Raw genomic sequence first — 22,366 nt, forward strand, 5'->3', positions numbered from 1 at the left:
ATATTCATCCCGAACCTAAATAAAAAGAACCTGCTCACCCCTCCCCGCCCCAACTTGGGGAGTCACGGCTTTGAAAGTTACTCTCCTTGATCTCCATATTTGTTGCAAATAGAGCACTTTGTGTGAAAACTCCACCTGATACGGTGTCTACCTCTAACTCATCAAGGGGCTCAGGATAGTTTGGTTACAAAACTCAGCTACAGTTAGTATTCTCATTCCCTCAACCCACTCGTTGCATCTCCTCTAATGACTATGCTGCTTATACTCCAGTGGCTACATGATAGAATTGTGGTGTTCTGAATTACAAGCCCTGGGGGAGTTCCCTGCTGACTTCTTGGAAAAATTTCAACCAGCAGTGAGTTGAGTCCTCGCTCCTTGGCTTGCATCTGTGCCTTAAAAGATTTAATGAGACCTTGACGAGTCAATCATCTGGGAGAGCAGCGAATTTTGGAGTTAAGGGTACCCGGGTGGCTTAATCGGTTAAGGGTCTGACTCTTGGTTTGGGTTCAGGTCATAATCTCAGTTTGTGAGAATGAGCTGTTAGTGTACAGCCTGCTTGGGATTCTCTCTCTCCTTCTTTCTCTTTGCTCCTACCCTGCTCAAGAGTATGCTCTTTCTCTCTCTCTCGCAAACAAATAAATAAACTTAAAAAAAAAGTTATCTTTTGGGGCACTGTATACAGAACCTGTATCTATGATGGTCAGGTTTTTTTTTTTTAAAGATTTATTTTATTTATTTATTTTTAAAGTTTATTTTATTTATCTTGAGGGAGAGTGTGTGTGCCTGTGAGTTGGGGAGGGGCACAGAGAGAGGGAGAGAGAATCTCAAGCAGGCTCTGTGCTGTCAGTGCAGAGCCGGACCCAGGGCCTCGATCTCACCAACCGCAAAATCATGACCTGAACCGAGGTCGAGTCAGATGCTCAACCAGCTGAGCCACCCAGGCGCCCCTTAGGATTGTATTTTTAAGTAATCTCTACACACAAGGTGGGGTTCAAGCTCACAACCCCAAGATCAAGAGTCACAAGCTCGGGCGCCTGGGCGGCTCAGTTGGTCAGGCGTTGACTCTTGATCTCACTCAGCTCAGGTCTTGGTCTCGGGGTTGTGAGTTTGAGCCCTTCCTTGGGCTCTGCGTTGGGCATGAAGCCCACTTAAAAAAACAAAGTCACACACTCCACTGACTGAGACAACCAGGCGCCCCTGTGATGGTCAGTTTTATGTGTCAACTTGACTGGGCCTCGGGTTGCCCAAATGTTTGGTCGAACGTTATTCTGGGGGTGTCTGTCAGGATGTTATTGAATGGACTCACATTTGAATCAGTAGACCACGTAAAATACATTGTCCTTCCCCTGTGAGTGGGCCTGATCCAATCCACTGATGGCCTAAATTAAAAAAAAAAAGTTCAGGAGGGGAGAATTCTCTTTCTCTGCCTGTCTTCAAGCTGGGACATTAGACGCAGACTGGTACTTACACGATCAGTTCTCCTGTCTCTCAGGCCTTTGGTCTCAGACTGGAAGTTTACCATCAACTCTGCTCATTTCCAGCTTGCCAGCTGCAGGTCTTAGAACTTCTCAGCTGCATAATCACATGTGCTGATTCTGTAGAGTGGGTCTCTGTCTCTGTCTCTCTCTGCATTAAAAAAAAATTTTTTTTTAATGTTTATTTATTTTTGACAGAGGGAGACAGAGCATGAGTGGGGGGGTGGGCAGAGAGAGAGGGAGACAATGAATCCGAAGCAAGCTCCAGGCTCTAAGCTGTCAGCACAGAGCCCGACGCGGGGCTCGAACTCAAGGACCGCGAGATCATGACCTGAGCTGAAGTCGGACAATTAACCGACTGAGCCACCCAGGTGCCCCTGTCTCTGCATTTATGTAATTCAAATAAAATTGCAAGCCCGAGATGGAGTCACTTTGCCAGGCCAAGTTATCAAACCAGAGTTTAATACACAACCTAACTGCAGTTTTGGCCTCCCTCAGAAATGTAGTTTTAACTGATCAGTCAGGAATTTTTTGGTTGGCACCAATGAGGTAACTGTGGTGTCTAAATGGTGTCTCTTGATCAATTGGATGGTGGCCCCCACATGTGAGGCGACGATCGATCAGGTGGAAACCAGTGGGATGGGAGGTCAAGAATTCCCCTGAAACCCAACAAAGGAGATAGAATACACCGGAAGGGAGGGCGGACAGGACAGCAGAGGAGAGGCTGTCTACAAGGAGGCAGTGGGAGGGGGTGGCGAAGGAGGGAAGGTGAAGAGGCTTGGCGACCGAATGGAATTTTCCCTGTTTGGGTGACTGTGCCTGGTTTAAGTAGCCCATTGGTCAGTTAGGGCCTATGGATCTTTTGGGGTGGGTCGCCTGATGGGCGTGTCTGTATTCAGCCAAGTGGTCACTCTGGCTCCTTCCGCATTCCATTGCTCAAGCCTGTTTGCCTAAAAGTGGCCTCCACAGCAATCTGTCACAGAGGCCCTCTCTGTCCCCCAAAGGAGGATCAGGTCTTCACCTAATAAGACCTCCTGCACTTCCCTCTAAGGAGAAGTGAACTTGCCTGGAACAATTCTTTTTTTCTTTTGCCAAAAACGTCCTTGTTCTACCCTCCTTCCTATAAAAACCTTCCATTTTGTGCAACTCTTGGGAGCTCTTCTCTACTTGCTAGAGGTGATGCTGCTCATGCTGAATTCATGAATTGCTTAGTAAAGCCAACTGACTTTTCTCAGCTGAATTTTTTTTTTTTTTAACCATGTGTGTGTGCATGCTTGTGTGTTTCTCTGGAAAACCTTGACTAATACAGATTTTGGTATTGAGAGTGGTTCAAGAGGAACTGTATGTTAAGGATGAATTTTCTTTCTTTCTTTTTTTTTTAATTCAAATCCAAGTTAGTTAACATATAGTGTAATAATGATTTCAGGAATAGAATTTAGGGATTCATCACTTACATATAACACCCAGTGCTCATCCCAACAAGTGCCCTCCTTAATGCCCATCACCCATTTAGCCCCTCCCCCACCCCAAACCCCGCCAGAAACCCTCAGTTTGTTCTCTGTGTTTAAGAGTCTCTTATGGTTTGTCTCCCTCTCTGCCCTTATATTAGTTTTGCTTCCCTTCCTTTACGTTCATCTGTTTTGTACCTTGAATTCCACATATGAGTGATATCATGATATTTATCTTTCTCTGATGGGTTTATTTTGCTTAGCATTATTCACTCTAGTTCCATCCACGTTATTGCAAATGGCAAGATTTCATTCTTTTTGATTGCCGAGTAATATACATATGTATATATACCACAATCTTCTTTATCCATTCATTGGTGAATGGACTTATGGGCTCTTTCCATAATTTGGCTATTGTTGATAGTGCTGCTCTAAACGTTGTGGTCCATGTGCCCCTTCGAATCAACACTCCTGTAAGGGATGAATTTTCTGAATTGGTTCTGGGTTTCCGGAATTGGGTCTCTAATCTGATTAGATTTAAAGATGCTAATGACTCTATTCACAGTAGTAAAGAGAGCACTGATAGTCCATTGTGTCACTGGGCTATGTTGATACCTAAGATAACTGCGTGGGCTATGCCTAACTGACCACTTATAAGAAGCAAGGATCTGGGCGACTGTGACTTTTGCAAAAGTAGCAAACATAAAGAGATTGGCTGGTTGCTCCTAATGTTGTTGGACAAAGTCGTGATAGAAAAGGGCAAGCAAGCTCAGGGATTTGAACTCTCTCAGCTCAAGCACTGCATACATAACCCGAAAGCTAAAAAGTTAAAGACCTTTATCTCCTGTAGCTGCTGGGCTAAGATGGCTAGAAATCAAACACAGATGCTCCTTCTGGGACTCAGTTACAACACAGGTTGAACTCCCCGCCTCAAAGGGTGTCTACTGTTAAAGTAAGGGCATTGGTTGGGAAAAAATGAAATCCTGTGTGTTGGAATGGGGATGTGTGGGAAAACCCTGATGAAGCTGGGAACGTTGAAGTCCTAAATTCTGCTGAATCTTCGTTGTCAGAAGTGGCCTTCCCTCCCACTCCCCGTAGAAGCAACCCCCCAACCTCAAGTGGTAGAATGCCCTAAATTCCCTAACCTCCTCTGAGAAAACTAAGGAAGAAATTCTAATAGCTTTGCGTAAGGCAGTTGTCTTGCTCCACAATCCTAATTCTCCTCCACTCACCACCTCTCTTTGCTCCCAGACCTGTAACTAGACACAAGTTTCAAAAGACCCCAAGGGTGAGGAACAAAATGTGACTGAGGAGGAAGTGCACTATACTTCAAAAGAAGTACTTAAGTTTTTTTTTTTTAATGTTTATTTTATTTTTGAGAGAGAGAGAGAGAGACAAAGCATGAGCAGGGGAGGGGCAGAGAGAGAGGGAGACACAGAATTTGAAGCAGGCTCCAGGTTCTGAGCTGTCAGCACAGAGCCCGACGTGGGGCTTGAACTCACAGACTGCAAGATCTGAGCCGAAGGTGGCCGCTTAACCGACTAAGCCGCACAGACACCACAAACTACTTAAGTTTTATACAAGTAGAAATCCAGGGCACATGTGTGTTTGAGAGTGGATATTAAGGATGTGGGATCATGATGGAAGGAGCACAAAGTTAGATCAGGCCAAAATTATTGCTGTCTGGTATATAATGGGCCCTCAGGAGGGAGAAAAATCTCACTGTGATATCTAATACCCTGCTGGTCACCACAGTGAATCTGTGAATCTGGTTCACAGTGTTAGAGGCAGTTAGTTAGGTTCTAACAGGATGGCTGGAGGCCAGCAAAGGGGGAGTCAGGGTTGTAATGAAAATCAGATACCTTTCCTGACAGCACTCTCTAAAACAAAACCACAGGCACCTGGGTGTCTTGAGTTGGTTAAGCATCTGACTCTCGATTTCAGCTCAGGTCACAATCTCACGGGTTTGTGAATTTGAGCCCAGTGTCCAGTTCTGTGCTGACAGCACAGAGCTTGCTTGGGATTCTCTCTCTCTCCCTCTCTCTCTGCCCCTCCCCACACTGGTGCACGCTCTTGTGCGCGTGTGCTCTCTCTCTCTCTCTTCCTAAAATAAATAAACATTAAAATTAAAAACAAAAACAAAAACAAAAAGCCACATGAAGCTGAATCAAACCAGACAGGCCTGAGAGGAGGAAGACCAGAGACCCTAATCAAGTAAGGGAGAAAAGGTGCGAAACCCTGCTCCCAAAGAAGTCCATGCCCTTGGTAATATTCCATCCCCTTGGTAACAACTGTCAATGAAAGATAGGGACCCAAATCCCAGGGCACACAGCTCTCCCTTGAGCTCCCCTGCTCTCACATCTCGAGAGTAGACTCTCATTTTATTTATTTTTAAAGTTTATTTATTTATTTTGAGAGAGAGACAGAGTGAGATCATGAGAGGGGGAGAGGTAGTGAGAGAGAGAGAGAGAGAGAGAGAGAGAGAGAGGGAGAGAATGCCAAGCAAGCTCCTCGTCACCAAAGAGCTTGACTTGGGGCTGGATCTCATGAACCATGAACTCAAATCAAGAGTCGGATGCTTAGCCAACTGAGCCCCAGCAGGTGCTCCTGGACTCTCTAATCAACTCTTCATTTGCACAGCTCAACTACTGTTTCTCATCTGGTCCTGATTTCTTTCTTGCAAAGAGACTAAGAGCCTCCAACAACATCCCAGGGACAGGCTGGAGGGGAGGCTTCAGTGCCTGGTGATCTCCCCAGTCCACCTGGCAATGACAGAGCCCATGTCCTCCTTTTCTCTCACAGCTCATCAGCATTCCTTTTCAAGCTGGGAGTTTGAAAAGGAGAGATGAAACTTTAATCCTTGGGGATGCCTGAGTGGCTCAGTCAGTTAAGTGTCCAACTCTTGACTTTGGCTCAGGTTGTGATCTCACACCTGGTAGGATTGAGCCCCCCCATAGGGCTCGGCACTGACAGTGCGGAGCCTATTTGGGATTCTCTCTCTCTCTCTCTCTCTCTCTGCTCCTTCCTCTCTCTCTGCCCCTTCCTCTCTCTCTGCCTCTTCCTCTCTCTCTGCCTCTTCTTCTTTCTCTCAAAATAAATAAACTTAAAGAAAAAAAAGTTTATTTCTTGTTCAACACTGTATGGGGATGGGGTGCTAAATAGTTTTTTTACCCTTCCCTATGTAATCACTTGTTTGTTTGTTTGTTTGTTTGTTTGTTTGTTTGTTTAGCTCTACACCCAACCTGGGGCTTGAGCTCACAACCCAGAGATCAAGAGTTGCATGCCCTACTGATTGAGCCAGGCAGGTGCCCCGCCCTATGTAATCATTTCAAATTCTTGCACTTTTTTTCTTCTCTCACCATTTCTTCTTTTCCCATTTGTTCTCCCTCATTCCCTGTACATGCACCCATCCACACACACACACACTCATATTGTCTTCCTGTGACCCATAGATCAAGGTCTTAATCCTTTTAAGTCCATTACTAGGGTGCTCCAGGCTCCATTTTCTCATGGTCTCATATCTCAATTTATTCCTTCTATTTGATCAAGATCAAAGCTCAAAGCAGGTCTCTTGACCCTTTATATGTTTTAAGACCCTTTTGTAAGCTGTGACACAAGAATGTAACCTTCCTTTTCAACCCATGCCTGGTCTCCCATCTTTCCTATTAGTTTTCCCAGCTGATTACAGAAACCTGATAACTTTTCCTGGCTCTGTGCTGCACAGACACAGAATTTCCTCAATTGTGCACATGGCTCTGATGCATGATTCAATATATTACTTGCCATTCTTACAGTGTTTTACTGTTTGTTTCTCTTTCAGCAAATGTTCATTCGGCTAAAGCCTATTGAAATCTGACAATGTGTCAGGCACTGTGTTAGCTGTTGTGGATACAAAATGAATAAAACATTATTTCCACCTAGGAGGAGTTCATAGTCTAGAAAGCAAAGGCAGCATGTAAACATGTATACATAGTGCAGGGTGATAAGCATCACACTGTGATGTGAAGAAAAACCAACTTCCTCTGGGGAAGTTAATAAAAGGTTTCATAGGAAGTGACATTTCCATAAGTCTTGAAACCCAAGTAGGAGTTTGCCAATCAGAGGACACTGGTGAGAATGAGGGTAAGGGAAGAATAGGGCATCTATTTATGAGTAAAGGGCATTCAGTGTGCAGAGGCTATGAAATAGTTGAGGAAGAAGATCCTGACCTGTTTGGGAGGTCTGATGGTTGCATGTGGTTGGATGTGTGATAGATCGAGTGGCAGAGATCAAATAAGGAGGGCCTTCGTAAAGAGGATTGAATTTTATGCTAGAGGCGAGAAGACAGAGAGGAAACTCTTTAAGCCGGGTATTTATCAGGTTTATCTTACATGTCTACTGTAATCGACCTAATTATATAGACTCGGGGGTTTTGAAATCTAAAAGGGCCGCTCTCTGCTTGTTTAATTGGAAGTGCTCAGGGTAGCCTCTCACTTGAGACACTCTTACTTTATTTATTTTTTGCGGGTCTACAAACAATGTTTTCAGTATACCCAAGGCTACACAGTCCGATCACAGTGCCCACGTGTGCTAATTAACTTATTCTTTTTATTACTCCGACCCTGGCCTCCAAAAATGTTTCTTTTTCCTTGACCAGGGTTGGACATAAATTTACAGCCTTTGTCTCTTTGAACCCCATTTTTCTGTTTTGATGCTGTCTTTCTTCACTTATGCTGACCTGGTCTTTAAATGTATTGTGGACATTTTGTCTCCTCCCACCCTGTGTCTTCATCATTCAGACACAACCAGCTACCATAACCACGCCCACTCAAGAACGTGCCTAACCAGGAAGTTTGTCCACACCGGCGCGCCGTATTGGCGGTGGCAGTGCGCAGGCGCAGTTCCCGCCTCCCAGCGGCGTGTTTCTCTTTCCGGGGATTCCCAATATCCTGGCGGGTGGACTCGGCTTCTTCAGTCAGCCTCTGGCCGCGGCGTACCGGGTTCTCCAGTCCTTCGTGCCGCAGGACCCCAGCTTCCCGGGCCGCTGCTCTGGTCGGTTCGCCTCTGCCGTCAACAGACCCATGGCCGAACGTGGGGAACTCGATTTGACCGGCGCCAAACAGAACACCGGAGTGTGGCTCGTCAAGGTGTGTGCGCGCGGCTCTGGCTTGCGCTCCTGCTAGTTTAAGTAGTTTAAATGACTTGAGACTGTCCCACTCCGTGCGCCTTTTAAAGTTCTCTACAGCCGTCTCGTTAGAGCCACACACATCTTCGGAGGCAGGAGTCGTTGTGCTAGTTTGCAGACGAGGAAGTTAATTGAGGGACTTTTTCAGTGTCTTTGCGACTTTGGAGTCCGAACCTGCCTGGTACGGATTCCTTTTCCCACCATCTCGTTTTTATGGGGTCCTGTCCTGCTGTTCTCCGACTTGAGTGGTGTATTGTACCCCAGACTGAAGAATTTCTGTATCTTCTTTGGGTGAAAGTGATTTTAGTCACGAGTCTGCATAGAGAGGTTGAGTGAAAGCTTCTGTACAGTTTTCTCGTCCAGAAAGTAGAACGGGTCCCTGTTGGCCCTTAACGTGTTCTTTTAGGTTGATGGCCCTTATTGGAGTTCCCAGGAGAGCTGAGAGAGCTCTGAACTCACGGAAGGAGAGGCCATTGGAGTGTTCTTCTAGAGCATCGCCGTCAATAAGTGTTTTGTTTTTTTTTAACAGCAGTCTTGATTAGCCCCGAGTGAGCACAGTATTTGTGCTTTCCTTTTTTTTTTTTTTTTTTTTAAGATTATTTATTTTGAGAGAGCGAGAGCGCGCGTGCAAGCAGGGGAGGGGCAGAGAGAGTGGGAGAGAAAGAATCCCAAGCAGGCTCGGGGCTGTCAAGCGCAGAGCCGGTGGCAGGGCTGGAACTCAGGAACCGTGAGATCAGGACCTGATATGAAATCCAGGGTCCGGCGCTGAACCGAGTGAGTCACCCAGGCGCCTCCCAAAGTTTATTTCTTTGCTTTACTTTTACGTATTGAAGAGTGTTGCCTCTTAGGGGAGCTTTAGACACATGTATGTTCAAAATGTGATAATGATGGTCTTTGAAGTGTAGGACCTTTGGTTTAATTTTTTTTTAACTTTTATCACATGGTTGGGTATTCATCAGTTAAACCAGGCGCTTCCTGTCCACCTCTCGAAAATAGCTCCCTTATGATCAGTTGGTAGCATGTCAGACCTGTACTATATTTTTCAAAGCACTTGTCACAGCCTAAAGTGATTATGTACTCATGTGTTTGGTGTTGGTTACCTCCTTCTCTCTAGTGCCGGTGCAGGGTGCACTCACACAGTCACATTCCATGAAAACGGAATCTTTTCTTGTCTCAACCAGAATTGTGTTTGGCACATGGAATTGCTCAACAGATATGTAATGAATGAATGAACAGTCTCTTAGTTTTTATTCCTCAACTCCAGCTTTAGTCTCTGGTGCTCATTTGGTCTCACAGCTATATCAGTATGACCTAAAAGGCCGGGGTAAATTTCTCCTATTGTATTTCTCCTGTTGCATGCCCAATGGAGGAGAATCATTAAGGAGGAGATCTCCCTTGCAGACTGAAAGAGCTTGAAAAAATAGTGGAACTTGAGATGATGCATTAGTTCTTGGAGCACAGTAAATGCTCAGTGAATATTGTTCGCCTTACACGATTTGGATGGGTGGACTGAGGCATTAACATAGTATATTACGGAGAGTGGAACAGAAGTGCAAGACTGAAAATGCATGTTAACATGGTGTATCCTGTAAAACAAAGGAGATTATTATGCCTAGACAAGAGGGTTTGTATAAAGAAAGTTGGGACCATATACTTATCCTATTGTGAAATGGGGATGTCTTAACTTTAGTCTACAGGAAGTGAGGAACCTTTTAGAGGGTTTTGAGTAAGGCAAAGATGCAGATAATTCAGGGGGGCAGCGGAAGCTTGAGAGGAAGATTAGCAGAGTCAAAATTTTAAAAAATCACATGGGGCGCCTGGGTGGCCCAGTTGGTTAGGTGTCCACCTTCGGCTCAGCTCATGATCTCATGGTTTGTGAGTTTGAGCCCCACATTGGGCTCTGTACTGACAGCTCAGAGCCTGGAACCTGCTTCAGATTCTGTGTGTGTGTGTGTCTCTCTCTCTCTGCCCCTCCCCCACTCATGCTCTGTCTCTGTCTCTCAAGAATGAATAAACTTTCAAAATAAAATTAAAAAATTAAAAATTATCACGGCATCATAGGTATGTGATAAGTCTGAGGAGTTAGGGAAACTTTTTCAGTAAAAATTGTCGGGATATGGTGACTGACTAAATGAAGATGTGAAAGAATATAATCTAAAATGAAATTTAAAAAACATTAGTATTCTCTCACGTATGGGTATTTGAATACCTTTTATCTGTTTAAAAAGAACTCAACAATTTGTACTTTTTTTTTTTTTTTTTTTAATGTTTATTTTTGAGAGGCAGAAAGAGCACGAGCTGGGGAGGAGCAGAGACAGAGAGGGAGACACAGAATCTGAAGTAGGCTCCAGGCTCTGAGCTGTCAGCACAGAGCCTGACATCGGGCTCAAACTCACAGACTGCAGAGTCATGATCTGAGCCAAAGTTGGATGCTCAACCGACTAAGTCATCCAGCCATCCCTGTTCTTGTTTTGTAAAGTTAGTTGTTACATTACTTATTGTTTGCAGTATCACAATTTCTTCCTGTCAACTTGGCATACAGTATATCTTCTTTTTCTAATCTTATATATTAAAGAAAATAACAGGCTTGCACATAGGTCTTTCCAGGGTGTGAAAGGACTTTCTTGCCAGTTCTTGTCCTTTACAAATTTATCTCCGAAAGATGATGAGAATTGGTAGCAAATGCTTTCTGCTCTACAGTCTACTCATGTTCTTTCTTTGACAACTTTTTTTAAAAAAAATATTTTTTTATTTTGAGAGAGAGAGAAAGCAAGCAGGGGAGAGACAGAGAGAGAGGGAGACAGAGAATCTTGACCAGGCTCTACGCTGCCAGTGCGGAGCCTGAAATGGGGCTCGAACTCACGAACCATGAGATCATGACCTGAGCCGAAATCAGGAGTCAGACGCTTAACTGACTGAGCCACTCAGACACCCCCTTTGACAGCTTTTGTTTCTGCTCCATTAAAGGAGACCCAGTAGACAGTGGGGTTTGATTTGAACAGCTCTCAGGTATTTTGAACTTGTTTCATTTGCCCCGGCCTTAATATCCAGTGTGATTTTCATGCCCATACTTGAGCATACTTGGATTTTCATCTCTGAATTATAGGAATAAATTATATGACTACATCAAATTGTAATGGTCAGTTTCATTTTCAGTTTTCCCTGTGTGATATTAAAATATAACATATTAATTAGAAAGCGTGTCTTTGTTTTTATCCAGTCAGAATTTGTGAATAGAATTACACACCAATTTCAGGTCTGAGGTGCCTGGGTGGATCAGTTGGTTACGTGTCTGACGCTTTATTTTTTTACTGTTTTTTTTTTTTTAACGTTTATTTTTGAGAGACAGAGTGCGAATGGGGGAGGGGCAGAGAGAGAGAGAGAGAGAGACAGAGACAGAGACAGAGACAGAGACAGAATCCAAAATGGGCTCCAGGCTCTGGACTGTCAGCATAGAGCCCATTGCAGGGCTCGAACCCACGAACCGTGAGATCATGACCTGAGCTGAAGTCAACTGCTTAACTGATTGAGCCACCCAGGTCCCCCAAGCATCCAACTCTTGATTGTGGCTTAGGTCATGATCTCACAGTCATGGGATTGAGCCCTGTGTCATCAGGCTCTGCACTGACAAGGCAAAGCCTACTTGGGATTCTCCCCCCTGACCTTTCCCCACTCATTCTCTGTCTCTCTCTCTCTCTCTCTCTCTCTCTCTCACTCTCACTCTCACTCACTCACTAAAAATAAACTTAAAAGATTTCAGGTCCTTTCTCTTTATGTTAATATTTTCACTATAAGTAATACTTTGAGTTCTGTTCTTTGAGGATCATTTGTTGCAAGATATGTAAATTTCTTTCTAGAGGATCTCAAAGTTTATGGGCCATTTTGTACATATTAATTCCATCACTAGAAAGGCATAAAACAGGATAAATACAGTAAGGTATATACACCTAAGATCTCTGACAGTTTTGAGCAGGAAAATAGTTGTTTTTCTGGCTGGAACAGGGGAGGCTTCATGGGGAAGTTTACATTTAAGAAGAGCTTATGAAATTGATCAGTTTAGGAAAAACTTCCCAACACTGCTGGGGAGAACTAGAGTGTGTTCCAGAAAAAGCGAATGTAGTAGAATGTGTCCCAGAATATCCAGTACCTGTACTGTTCTGGCTTCATGAAATGCCATTTCTGGGAGTTTTGAAAATCTTCAAAGACTGATGATCCAAACAGGTTTTGATAGGTAATAGACACGATTGAATTTAACTTTATGATAGATGTCATCTGCTAAAACATAAAGTCACAGTTTTTACCTTGTCAGGAAGCTAGTCCTTTGTAGTTTGCATTACCCTGTTCCTGTTGCCCAGTCTGTGCTACTGTTAGGTTGGCAACTGGTCACAACACTGTTACACACCTTACACCAAATCGTGATTTAAAAATTATAGGATGTTTAAAAATATTTTAGCCTAGTTGTTTGGCTTCCATATTTAGACTTCTGGAAAAATCATCTCTAGTTATGGTTGGCTGGAGGGTAAGGTACATGATGGGAAAAAAGGAGATAAAGCTAGCAAGGTTATTAGGAGTGGTGGGATTTTCGTAAGTAGTGAATATCATACCGAGACCTGAGTTCTAACAAATGCTACCTCTTTTTGGGGGAACAAGTGGAGGTATTTAGAAAGTTTGCAGTAGGTCTAAGCAACAGCTTTCTAGCCATGAAAAAGATGTGTTTCTAGCACAGTCTTCCTCTTTTAGGCATTTTGACTCATGTTTGTTGGAGAAGAGGATCAGGACAGAAGGGATGGACATCATCCCCAGTGAATATTATGTCCTTCATTCAACAACTGAAATGCCAGCAAGTACAGCTTCTATTTTTTTCATAGATAGATAAACCATTGGACATTAGTGGGCAGAGAGAAAGCTGTATACCAGAGAGAGATGCTACTGGAATGGGTGATACCCCTAACCCTTGCAGGAGAAAAAGGAACTTACCTTTCATATATGCCTAATATTTTATAGAAAGCAAACCTGGGAAGTAGATACTTACTGTGTGTTTTTCAGACGATGAAATTGAAGCTTAAGGAGGTTATTTTACTCAACCATGGTATAGTGATTTAAATTTAGAGATCTGTTGGGTGCCTGGGTGGCTCAGTTGGTTAAGCAGCTGGCTTTTGATTTCAGTTCAGGTGATGATGCGGTTTGTGAGATTGTGTGTGGAGCCAGTTTGAGATGCTCTCTCTCCCTTCCTCCCTGCCCCTCCCCCATGCACACTCGTGTGCATGTGCACTCTCGTCTCAAAAGAAATAAATCAACCTAAAAACACAAACAAATTTAGGTCTGTTTATATGCTAAGATGGGAAATGTCCTTTTTACAGCTTAGGGCTCTTTTATGAGTTATCTCCCTGGGGAATAGAGGTGATGTGGGGATTTCATATCTGTGACCTTGGGTCTTGTCAGTTCCTTATCGTGATCTTCAAAAAACATGGGAGTAAAAGCTGCCTGTCATAGATTGGATTTCCTGGGAAGCTGATTCCAAAGTGATTAGGTTTAATAGGGAGTGCTCTTGGGATCATCACCTGTGGAAGGAAAAAGACTTAAACAGAATTGGGCACAGGGTATAATGCAGTCTGTAGGAGAGCTGAGGATGATTCCATAGGGAGCCCTCCAGGTGTCAGGAGTTGGGGTGAGGTATACCCTGTATTGACCAATCATTGCATGTGGTTTGTTCCATGAAGAGTGCATGAATTTGGCAAAAGGGCCTCTCTTCAGTGAAGGCAATGTGAAAGAGGGCTAACAGCTAAGGGCTGTCTTGTGGCCACACTCCCAGTAGCTAGGAGGAAAAGACCTTTGGTCCTAAATGGGGAAATGGGGTGCAATGTCTCCATTGCAATGCCCTTAATTTGCTTGTATTCTGGGAGAAACAGGGTTTGGAGACTAGTAGTTGGGGAACTGGACATTTGCTGAAGCAAAGTTGGCAGAGAAGCTTAGGGGAGTAATGTCTATACATGTCACCTTAGAACCTTGGCTCCAAAGTCATGGTTGACCTTAGTACTCTGCCTGCCAGGACTGAACCGGTGGGCGGGTATATTCATCCCACAAGCTTTGATTGCTGGCCATTGTGCCAGGCTCTGAGTCTTTTATGGTGAGCAGAAACAGACATGGCCCGTGCTCTGTGAACTAGGATTTATAGTCTACCGCAGGAGACAGACATCAGTCAAATATTAGTCCTAATGAAAACAGTTACAGACAGATAAGGACACTGAAGCCCCGAATACTGTTCGGTGGGTGTGGATAATAAAGGAATTTGACTTAGTTTAAAGGGTCAAGGGAAATTTCCCTGAGGAAGTATTGCTTAAGTGAGCCATTTTCTGTCGCTGTTTTTGGAAATCTGAGAAAACATTTCCTTTTGTGCCTATTATCTTGTCTCCATCTAATTTTCTTTAATGAATGTGGAGACGGTGGAAACAACATCTATCTCATACGTGACATGTTGACAAGAGTGTTTTGGGAAAATGTACAAGAGAGTAGAATTCGGGCGTTCTTATAAAAGAATTATGTGAGGACATGATATGTTAATTAGCTTAACTCTAGTAACCAGTTTACTATGTATATCAAATAATCATGTTGTATACCTTAAATATATACAATTTTGGTAAAATATAAAAGAAAAGAAAATGTTTTAAAACTTCAACCCTTCAAAAAAAAAGGTTTTTTAGAGGCTTGGGACCATATCAGTTTTTCTTCCCCGTCTCCCTCCCTTTTTTTCCAGACTTAATGCTAATGGGCTGGAACTTCTGGGAAGCTCATGTTTTTCATCAAAAGGGTATAGAATTTTGGCAGCCTTTTGAGTTAAATAAGCTGGTGGGGTTCCCTGGGAATTTACAATTTTATTATAATGATGACAATGCAGTATGAGTTCCAAACTTATTTTTATCAATTAACTTCTGAAGCATATTCTTTTTTTAAGTTGTCAGTTGCTTCGTATTAGATACAATGTATTGTAGTGAATTTGATTTCTTTAAGAGAGAGAGTGATGCAAATGGGGTAAGGCAAAAGGGGAGAGAGAGGGAGAGAGAAAGAGCATATCTCTAGCAGGTTCCACCACGCTCAGCGTAACCCTGGGATCATGACCTGGGCAAAAATCAAGAGTCAGATGGTCAACTGACTGAGCCACTCAATCACCCCTGAATTTGATTCTTAATTTGTTTTAGTGTATGATATATATTGTACTTAGAACTTCTGCTTGTTTGGTGGCCTAAATTGTCATCTTTAGCAGTTTGATCAGAGACTCTTCTGACCTGGTTAATGTAGTAAAGAAGTGTGGTCCCCTCAGGTGTTCCTGTGCTCTAAAATATTTTTGTCTTTTCTTTATCTTAATAGCATTTCAGAGAACCAGCAATAAGGGACAGAGGCAAACTGGAAAATGATGTACTTCACTATTGGTGTCTTTCTTCCTTCCCCTTATTCTAAGGTAGATCTCTGAAATAGGTTTCTCCCTGAGAATGCAGTGAGGTATATTAAAATTAAATTCTGGGGCGCCTGGGTGGCGCAGTCGGTTAAGTGTCCGACTTCAGCCAGGTCACGATCTCGCGGTCCGTGAGTTCGAGCCCCGCGTCAGGCTCTGGGCTGATGGCTCGGAGCCTGGAGCCTGTTTCCGATTCTGTGTCTCCCTCTCTCTCTGCCCCTCCCCCGTTCATGCTCTGTCTCTCTCTGTCCCAAAAATAAATAAAAAATGTTGAAAAAAAAAAAATTAAATTAAATTCTGTATCGTAGATGTATCCCAGTAATGCCACCATTGTTAACTGCTGTCATTTTCATTACATTAACATTAGCTCATGTTTCTTCAATATTCAGTTATTAAAATAACTCCTTCTGCAAAATGCCAGGCTATTCTAGCTGCTAGGGATATAGCAGTAAACAGACAAAATATCTGCCTTCTGTAGATTATATTCTAATGGGGAGGGAGAAGAGATGGTAAACAAATACATATATAGCAGGTGATAAGTGCTCTGAAGAAAAAATAAATAAGGTAAAATGTATAGAAAGTAGCTGGGGATGCTGTTTTAAATAGGGTGCACTGATAAGGTGGTCTGTGATCAGAGACCTAAAGGATATTATGGGGGCATGCCCTCCAGATATCTGGGGGAAGAGTTTTCCAGAGATAACAGCAATTCAAAGGCCTGCAGACACAAAGTGCTGGTCCATGTGGTTAGTCAAGCGAGTGAGAGAAAGTAGAAGGACATGAGGCCATGGGCTAGCAGAGGCCTGAAACATGCAAGACATTATAGGATTTTTTTTTTCAACGTTTTTTTTTTTTTTTTTTTATTTTTGGGACAGAGAGAGACAGAGCATGAACGGGGGAGGGGCAGAGAGAGAGGGAGGCACAGAAGCGGAAACAGGCTCCAGGCTCTGAGCCATCAGCCCAGAGCCTGACGCGGGGCTCAAACTCACGGACCGCGAGATCGTGACCTGGCTGAAGTCGGACGCTTAACCGACTGCGCCACCCAGGCGCCCCGAGACATTATAGGATTTTTACTCTGAGTGACATGGGGAGCCAGTAGCCGTAGAGCTGGCAACGTGGCACGGTGATTATGGAGCTAGACTGCCTAGGTTAGAATCCTGGCTTCACTAGTAATTGTGAGAACCTTGGCAAATAATAACTCTCTGGTCTCATTTTCTTTATCTGCAAAGATGGGATAATAATAGAGTTGTTCTGAGGATTAAGTGAAGTAATATTTGTAAAGTGATTAGAAAAGTACCTGGCTTGTAGTAGGCACTATGTACACGTCTATTAAATAATTGAAAGGCTTTGAGCAGAACAGTATCATTTTACTTAATGTTTTAAGATGATGACTCTGGCTGCTGTATTGAGAATAAGCTAGGTGTGGACAAGAGTGGAAGGTAGGAAATCGGATAGGAGGCCAATGTGATTATATAAAAAGTGATGGTGGCTTGCATTAGGATGGTAAGCCTGGAATTGGTGAGAAGGGGCTGGAGTCCTAATACAATTTGAAGGTATTGCTGACTGGGTATGTCATTCAGTTGGATGTGGAATGTGAGATAAAAGGAGCTATTCAGAGTAACTCCACGGAGTTTCAGCCTGAGTACCTGGAAGAATGGAGCTTTTGCTGAGACATGGAAAACTGCATGAGGAACACGTTTATGATGGAGAAATTAGAGTTCTGGTATGGATATTTTAAGTTTGAAATGTCTAGTGAATATTCAGATGGAGAGTTTGAGTAGGCAGTTAGATATATAAGTTGGGATTTGGGGGGAGAGCCTGGATTTGCTCTAAATTTGGGAGTTGTCATACAGATGGTATTTAAAGTCACGAGACTGGATAAGATTACATAAAGTTGAGTGTGGGTAGAGAAGAGGAGTGGTCTGAGGACTGAAACCAGAGCCTTTTAAAGGTGAGAGGACAAGGAGATGAGAATCTAGATGTGTCGGGACCTAAAAGGAGAGGCCAGAGAAGTATGAGGAAAATCAAGAGAGATTGTGGTGACTTGAAGCCAAGTGAAGAAAGTGTTTGAAGGAGGAGGAAACAGTTCTCAAATATTGTTGAGTGGCGTTAAAGATGAGGATTAAACATTGACTTGGCAGTGTGGAGATACTTGGTCAGTAGGGTCATCAGTTTCAGTGGAGTGGTAGAGAGTAGAGCCTGTCTATAGTAAAACAAAATGGCAAGGGGGGAACTGTAGTCAGCCAGCAGAGACAATGCTTTCAAAGCGCTTTGCTGAAAAGAGAGGCAGAAAAATGGGACAGTGTATAGAAAGAATTATAGATTCTGCTCTTAATAGATGTGTGATCTTGAAATTAGCAAATTTGCTCATCTTCCTGTGCCTCAGTTACCTCATTTGCAAAATGACTCTGTGGGTCAGGAGTCTTGGCAGGGCTTAATTGGGTCTCCTGCTTCAGAGTCTCTCCCAGGTTACAGGCAAGGTGTCAGCCAGGGCTGGAGTCTCATCTGAAGTAGTAACTGTGGAGAGATTGTTTCCAAGTTTTTCTCTGGTTGGCAGAATTCAGATCCTCCAAGGTTATTGGTCCGAGCATTTATGTTTCCTGCCTGCCTGTTGGCTGGAGCCTCTCCTTAGTTTTTTGCCACCTGGGCCTCTCCAGCATGGCAACTTACTTCATCAAAGTGTGCAGACTAAAAAAACAAGGAGAGAAGCAACACAGAAGTCACCATCTTATGTAACCTAATCACAGAAGTAATATCCCATGTAGAGAAAAATGAATCCTCTTGCACTGTTGGTGGGAGTGGCCACTTTGCAAAACAGTATGGAGGCTTCTCAAAAAGTTAAAGGTAGAACTACCCTATGACCCAGTAGTCATGCTGCTGGGTATTTACCCAAACAATACAAAAACACTTATTCAGAGGGATACATGCACCCCTTTGGTTATGGCAGCATTATTTATAATAGCCAAGATATGGAAGCAACCCAAGTGTCTATTGATTGATGAATGGGTAAAGATGTAGCATTTATATATACAATGCAATATTATTCAGCTTTAAAAAAAGAATGAAATTTTGCCATATGTAATGAGTGACATGGATGGAGCTAGAGAGTATAATACTAAGTGAAACAAATCAGTCAGAGAAAGACAAATACCCTATGATTTCAGTCTATGTGGAATTAAGAAACAAAACAAATGAGCAAATGGTGGGGGGGGGGGGGTGGAGAGATAAACTAAGAAACAGACTTTTAACTATAGAGAATAAACTGATGGTTACCCAGAGGGGAGGTGAGTTGGAGATAGAGGTGATGGGGATTAAGAAGTGCACTTGTTGTGATGAGTCACTGGGTGACTCTTGATCTCAGGGTTGTGAGTTCAGGTCCCATACCGGGTGTGGAGCCTACTTTAAAAAAAAAAAAAAAATAGACATGAACAAATTTTGTAGCCAAAAAAATAAAAATGAATGGAAACAATTAATTAAATAAAAGAATAAAGGTATCCTAGCCAAAGGGGAAGGGGAGTAACATCCCATCACCTTTGCTATATTGTATTGATTAGAAACAAGTCACAGGACCCCTTATCACTCAAGAAGAGGTGATTACACAACGGTGTGAAGGTCAGGAAGTGAGTATCATTGGGGGACATCTTAAGAGTGTTCCTGCTACGTGTGGTAAGCACTCTAGTGTCAAAGGTCATCGTCGTCGTCATCATTCTGATGGGGGGGATGATTCGAGGAGAGAGGAAAGAGAGGGTAGAATTGAAGGAAAGATGTCCTTGATCAGACTACAGGGGAAGAAATTCAGGGCACAAGTGGAGGGATTGGCCATTGTTCATGTATTGTTTTTAGAGGGGAAGTCAGGATAAACGGCTCCTGCTTTGGCTACCTGGTAGATTTAGAGGTGCTCTGGATCCTCTTTCCCAGTTGGTAGAGGAAGTCAGGTTATCAGCACAGAGGGAGAAGGAAGGGAGAGGTGTTGTGGGTTTAAGAGTGAAGAGAACCTGTGACTCATCTGCGGTGGGAGAGTGAACTGACTAGGCAGATGGAGTTAAATTGCCAAGCATCTTGAAGGGCTGACTTGATGTTAGTAGCCATATATTTCAAGTGGGACTATTTGGCATCACTGTGTTTTTTTCCAGTTGCTCAGGTGCAGTGTGGAGAAGTAACACAAATAGAATCAATAAATTAATTAATAAAATAAGTAGCAGATAGATTGGCTTTAATGAGGATTAAGTTTCTGCCAGGCCAGTATGATGGAGGAGATAGGGGCAAGGAAATGATTGTAATGATGGGCTGTAAGTCCTTTAAGGAGCGAAGACGGGACACAGGCAGCTGAGGAACAGTGTTTAGATGTTAGAGTCAGTGATTTGAAGGGATGAAAGAACTGTTGGAGTTGAAGTACTGAGGAGAGAGCCAGGAAGATAGGAGATAGTGATTAGAGTGATTGCTTGAAATACAGATTGTGGAAGGGACACTATTACTGTCAGGGAGGAGGTCTTATGGCATCTATATATGTAGAGGGCTCATTTGAACCAGGAACTTGGAATATGATGAAGAAAAGACACCAACTTTCTCCTATGGACTTTATTAAAGAATATGCCTAGTCTTCGATAAATTTTGGTGTAAAGAATGCATTCATAATTGAAGTACCATTAGGATCTTCTTTTGACCCTTTTGTTTCTGATTTTTTTCTACTGTATATCCAAACAAAACACTATAATTTGCTTGATAGTTAAGTGGTTCTTCTTGCAAATGAAATCTTGGTAAATAGAATTTTTTTTCCTTTCTTGCTTTGGAAGCTCTGACTCAGTTATGCATTGACGTTCGTGTTATCATTCCAAGATTACTGGGGGAAATAACAGTGACACCTGACAGTCATTGAGTACTTGCTTTGTGTGAGGTATTATGCTTCATGTGGTATCTCATACCTCACAGCAGGCTAACCTTGAAGGTGTGTACTGATTCCAGAGTTTAAATTACCTCTTAGAAGAAATAGTAATGATTCTTTAAAAAAAAAAAGGGGGGGGGGGCACCTGGGTGGCTCAGTTGGTTAGGTGTCCAACTTTGGCTCAGGTCAGGATGTTGCAGTCTGTGACTTCCAGCCCCACATCGGGCCCTGTTCTGACAGCTCAGAACCTGGAGCCTGCTTCAGATTCTGTCTCCCCACCCCCCGCCCCTCCCCCACTCCTGCTCTCTCAAAAATGAATAAATGTTAAAAAAAATTTTTTTTTAGAAATAGTAGTGATTCAGCATGTATTCTCTTAACCTTTTTGGGAATTAACCCCCCCCCCCCTTTTTTTAAATTATGTTTATTTATTTATTTTGAGAGGGCAAGAGCGAGCGCATGCATGTGAGCACAAGCAGGGGAGGGGCAGAGAGAAGGAGGGACAGAATCCCAAGCAGGTTCTGTGCTGTCAGTGAGTGCAAAGCCTGATTCAGGGCTTGAACTCACAAACCTCGAGATCATGACCTGAGCTGAAACCAAGAGTCAGACACTTAACCAACTGAGCCACCCAGGTCCCTGGGAGTTAAATATATATCTAGTTACAAATAGATGCTGGACCCAGACTGCCTGGGTTTGAATCCTGACTCCATCATTTACTAATTATATAACTTTGGCTAATTTATATAATCCCTAGGTGTCCCAGATTCATACTCTGTGAAATGAGGGTAATTAACAGTACCTACCTTATAGAGATGTGAGGATTAAATGTGTAAAGGTATGGAAAATGCTTATAACAGTGTCAGGAAAGTAGTAAGTATTATATAAATGTTAGTCGTGGTATTTAATCATTTATTTCAGCAGATCCTTTATCTTTGGTCAGAGTTATAGTCTTAAGCACAATAAAATTTGATTTTTGATCTCATCTTGAACTTGGTGGTATCTCTGAATAATATCATGTTAGAGTGTTATGCCCCTCTGAGAAACATTTTCTGGTAGCCTTTCTCATGTCTGAACTTTAGGACTTACTTGGGAACATAAGTTAGCACTTTGTTTTGTTAAGTTTTTTGGCTAGCTTTAGTTTTGTGTCACCAGCTTGACTGACTTCAAGCTCTTTGAGAATTAAGATGATTTCTTAGTATCCCTTATAGTGCAAAATGTATGAGAGTGTGATACTTAATGATCAGTTATTATAGGCAGAAAGTAACATAGAAACATTATATCATTTTATGTTTAAGAAGTTTGTTAGCATCTAAAACATAGTCTTATTAGTGTTTTATTTATTTTTGTAGGTTCCTAAATATTTGTCCCAGCAATGGGCTAAAGCCCCTGGAAGAGGTGAAGTTGGGAAACTGCGGATTGCTAAGTAAGTTATTTATTTTTGACACCTTAAAAAGCTGGTTTTTGAAATTTTTATAAATGCTTTTACAAGTCATAACGGTTCTTTTTCAGATGGGGAATTTACCTGGAAAATGAGAATGAGCACATCAAGGATTGTCAAGAGATGGTTAGGTGCGCTGTGAGGAGTTGTGTGTGCACATGTGTATTTGTGTGCATGTGTATAGATGTGCGTGCACGCACACACACACACCCCTCTCCAGTGATAGGTGTAAATATAAAGTCAGATTTGTTGGTAAAACTTACTGGCAGCGAAGCAGCAGAGTATGTAGTTCCCTCATCCCTCCATCTTCACATCTTGTGAAGATGGATGCTTGGGTTGGGCATAACTAGATGTACCCAGTAAGTGCTTCAGTAGAAAGACTTTGCCATGGTGTCACCATGTCTGTCTATAGAGGTATTGGAAGAGGGTAGGGAACACCTGGAAAACAATGTAAAGGTTTAGTTTCCTGATTAGAGAAATGACCTTGTTAGAAAGGGAAGCCTCTTTCAAAGCTC

At 42.8% G+C, this 22,366-nt stretch overlaps 1 protein-coding gene across 2 annotated transcripts in view; it reads left to right on the forward strand.

Annotated features, from left to right (window-relative positions):
- Positions 1 to 7,812: 7,812 nt before the first annotated feature.
- The window catches only part of GTF2F2 (general transcription factor IIF subunit 2), a 155,496-nt gene continuing 140,942 nt past the window's right edge, over positions 7,813 to 22,366 (forward strand). Inside the window, exons 1-3 of one of the 2 annotated variants that reach the window (XM_058684905.1) lie at positions 7,813 to 8,049; positions 15,453 to 15,543; positions 21,763 to 21,836. In XM_058684905.1, the coding sequence (XP_058540888.1) occupies positions 15,496 to 15,543; positions 21,763 to 21,836 (122 nt within the window). In that variant the 5' untranslated portion in view covers positions 7,813 to 8,049; positions 15,453 to 15,495. The remainder of the gene's footprint in view (positions 8,050 to 15,452; positions 15,544 to 21,762; positions 21,837 to 22,366) is intronic. The other variant, XM_058684896.1, reaches the window with a different exon arrangement.

This window comes from Neofelis nebulosa, chromosome 1, assembly GCF_028018385.1.
Source record: "Neofelis nebulosa isolate mNeoNeb1 chromosome 1, mNeoNeb1.pri, whole genome shotgun sequence".
Taxonomy (NCBI): Eukaryota; Metazoa; Chordata; class Mammalia; order Carnivora; family Felidae; genus Neofelis; species Neofelis nebulosa.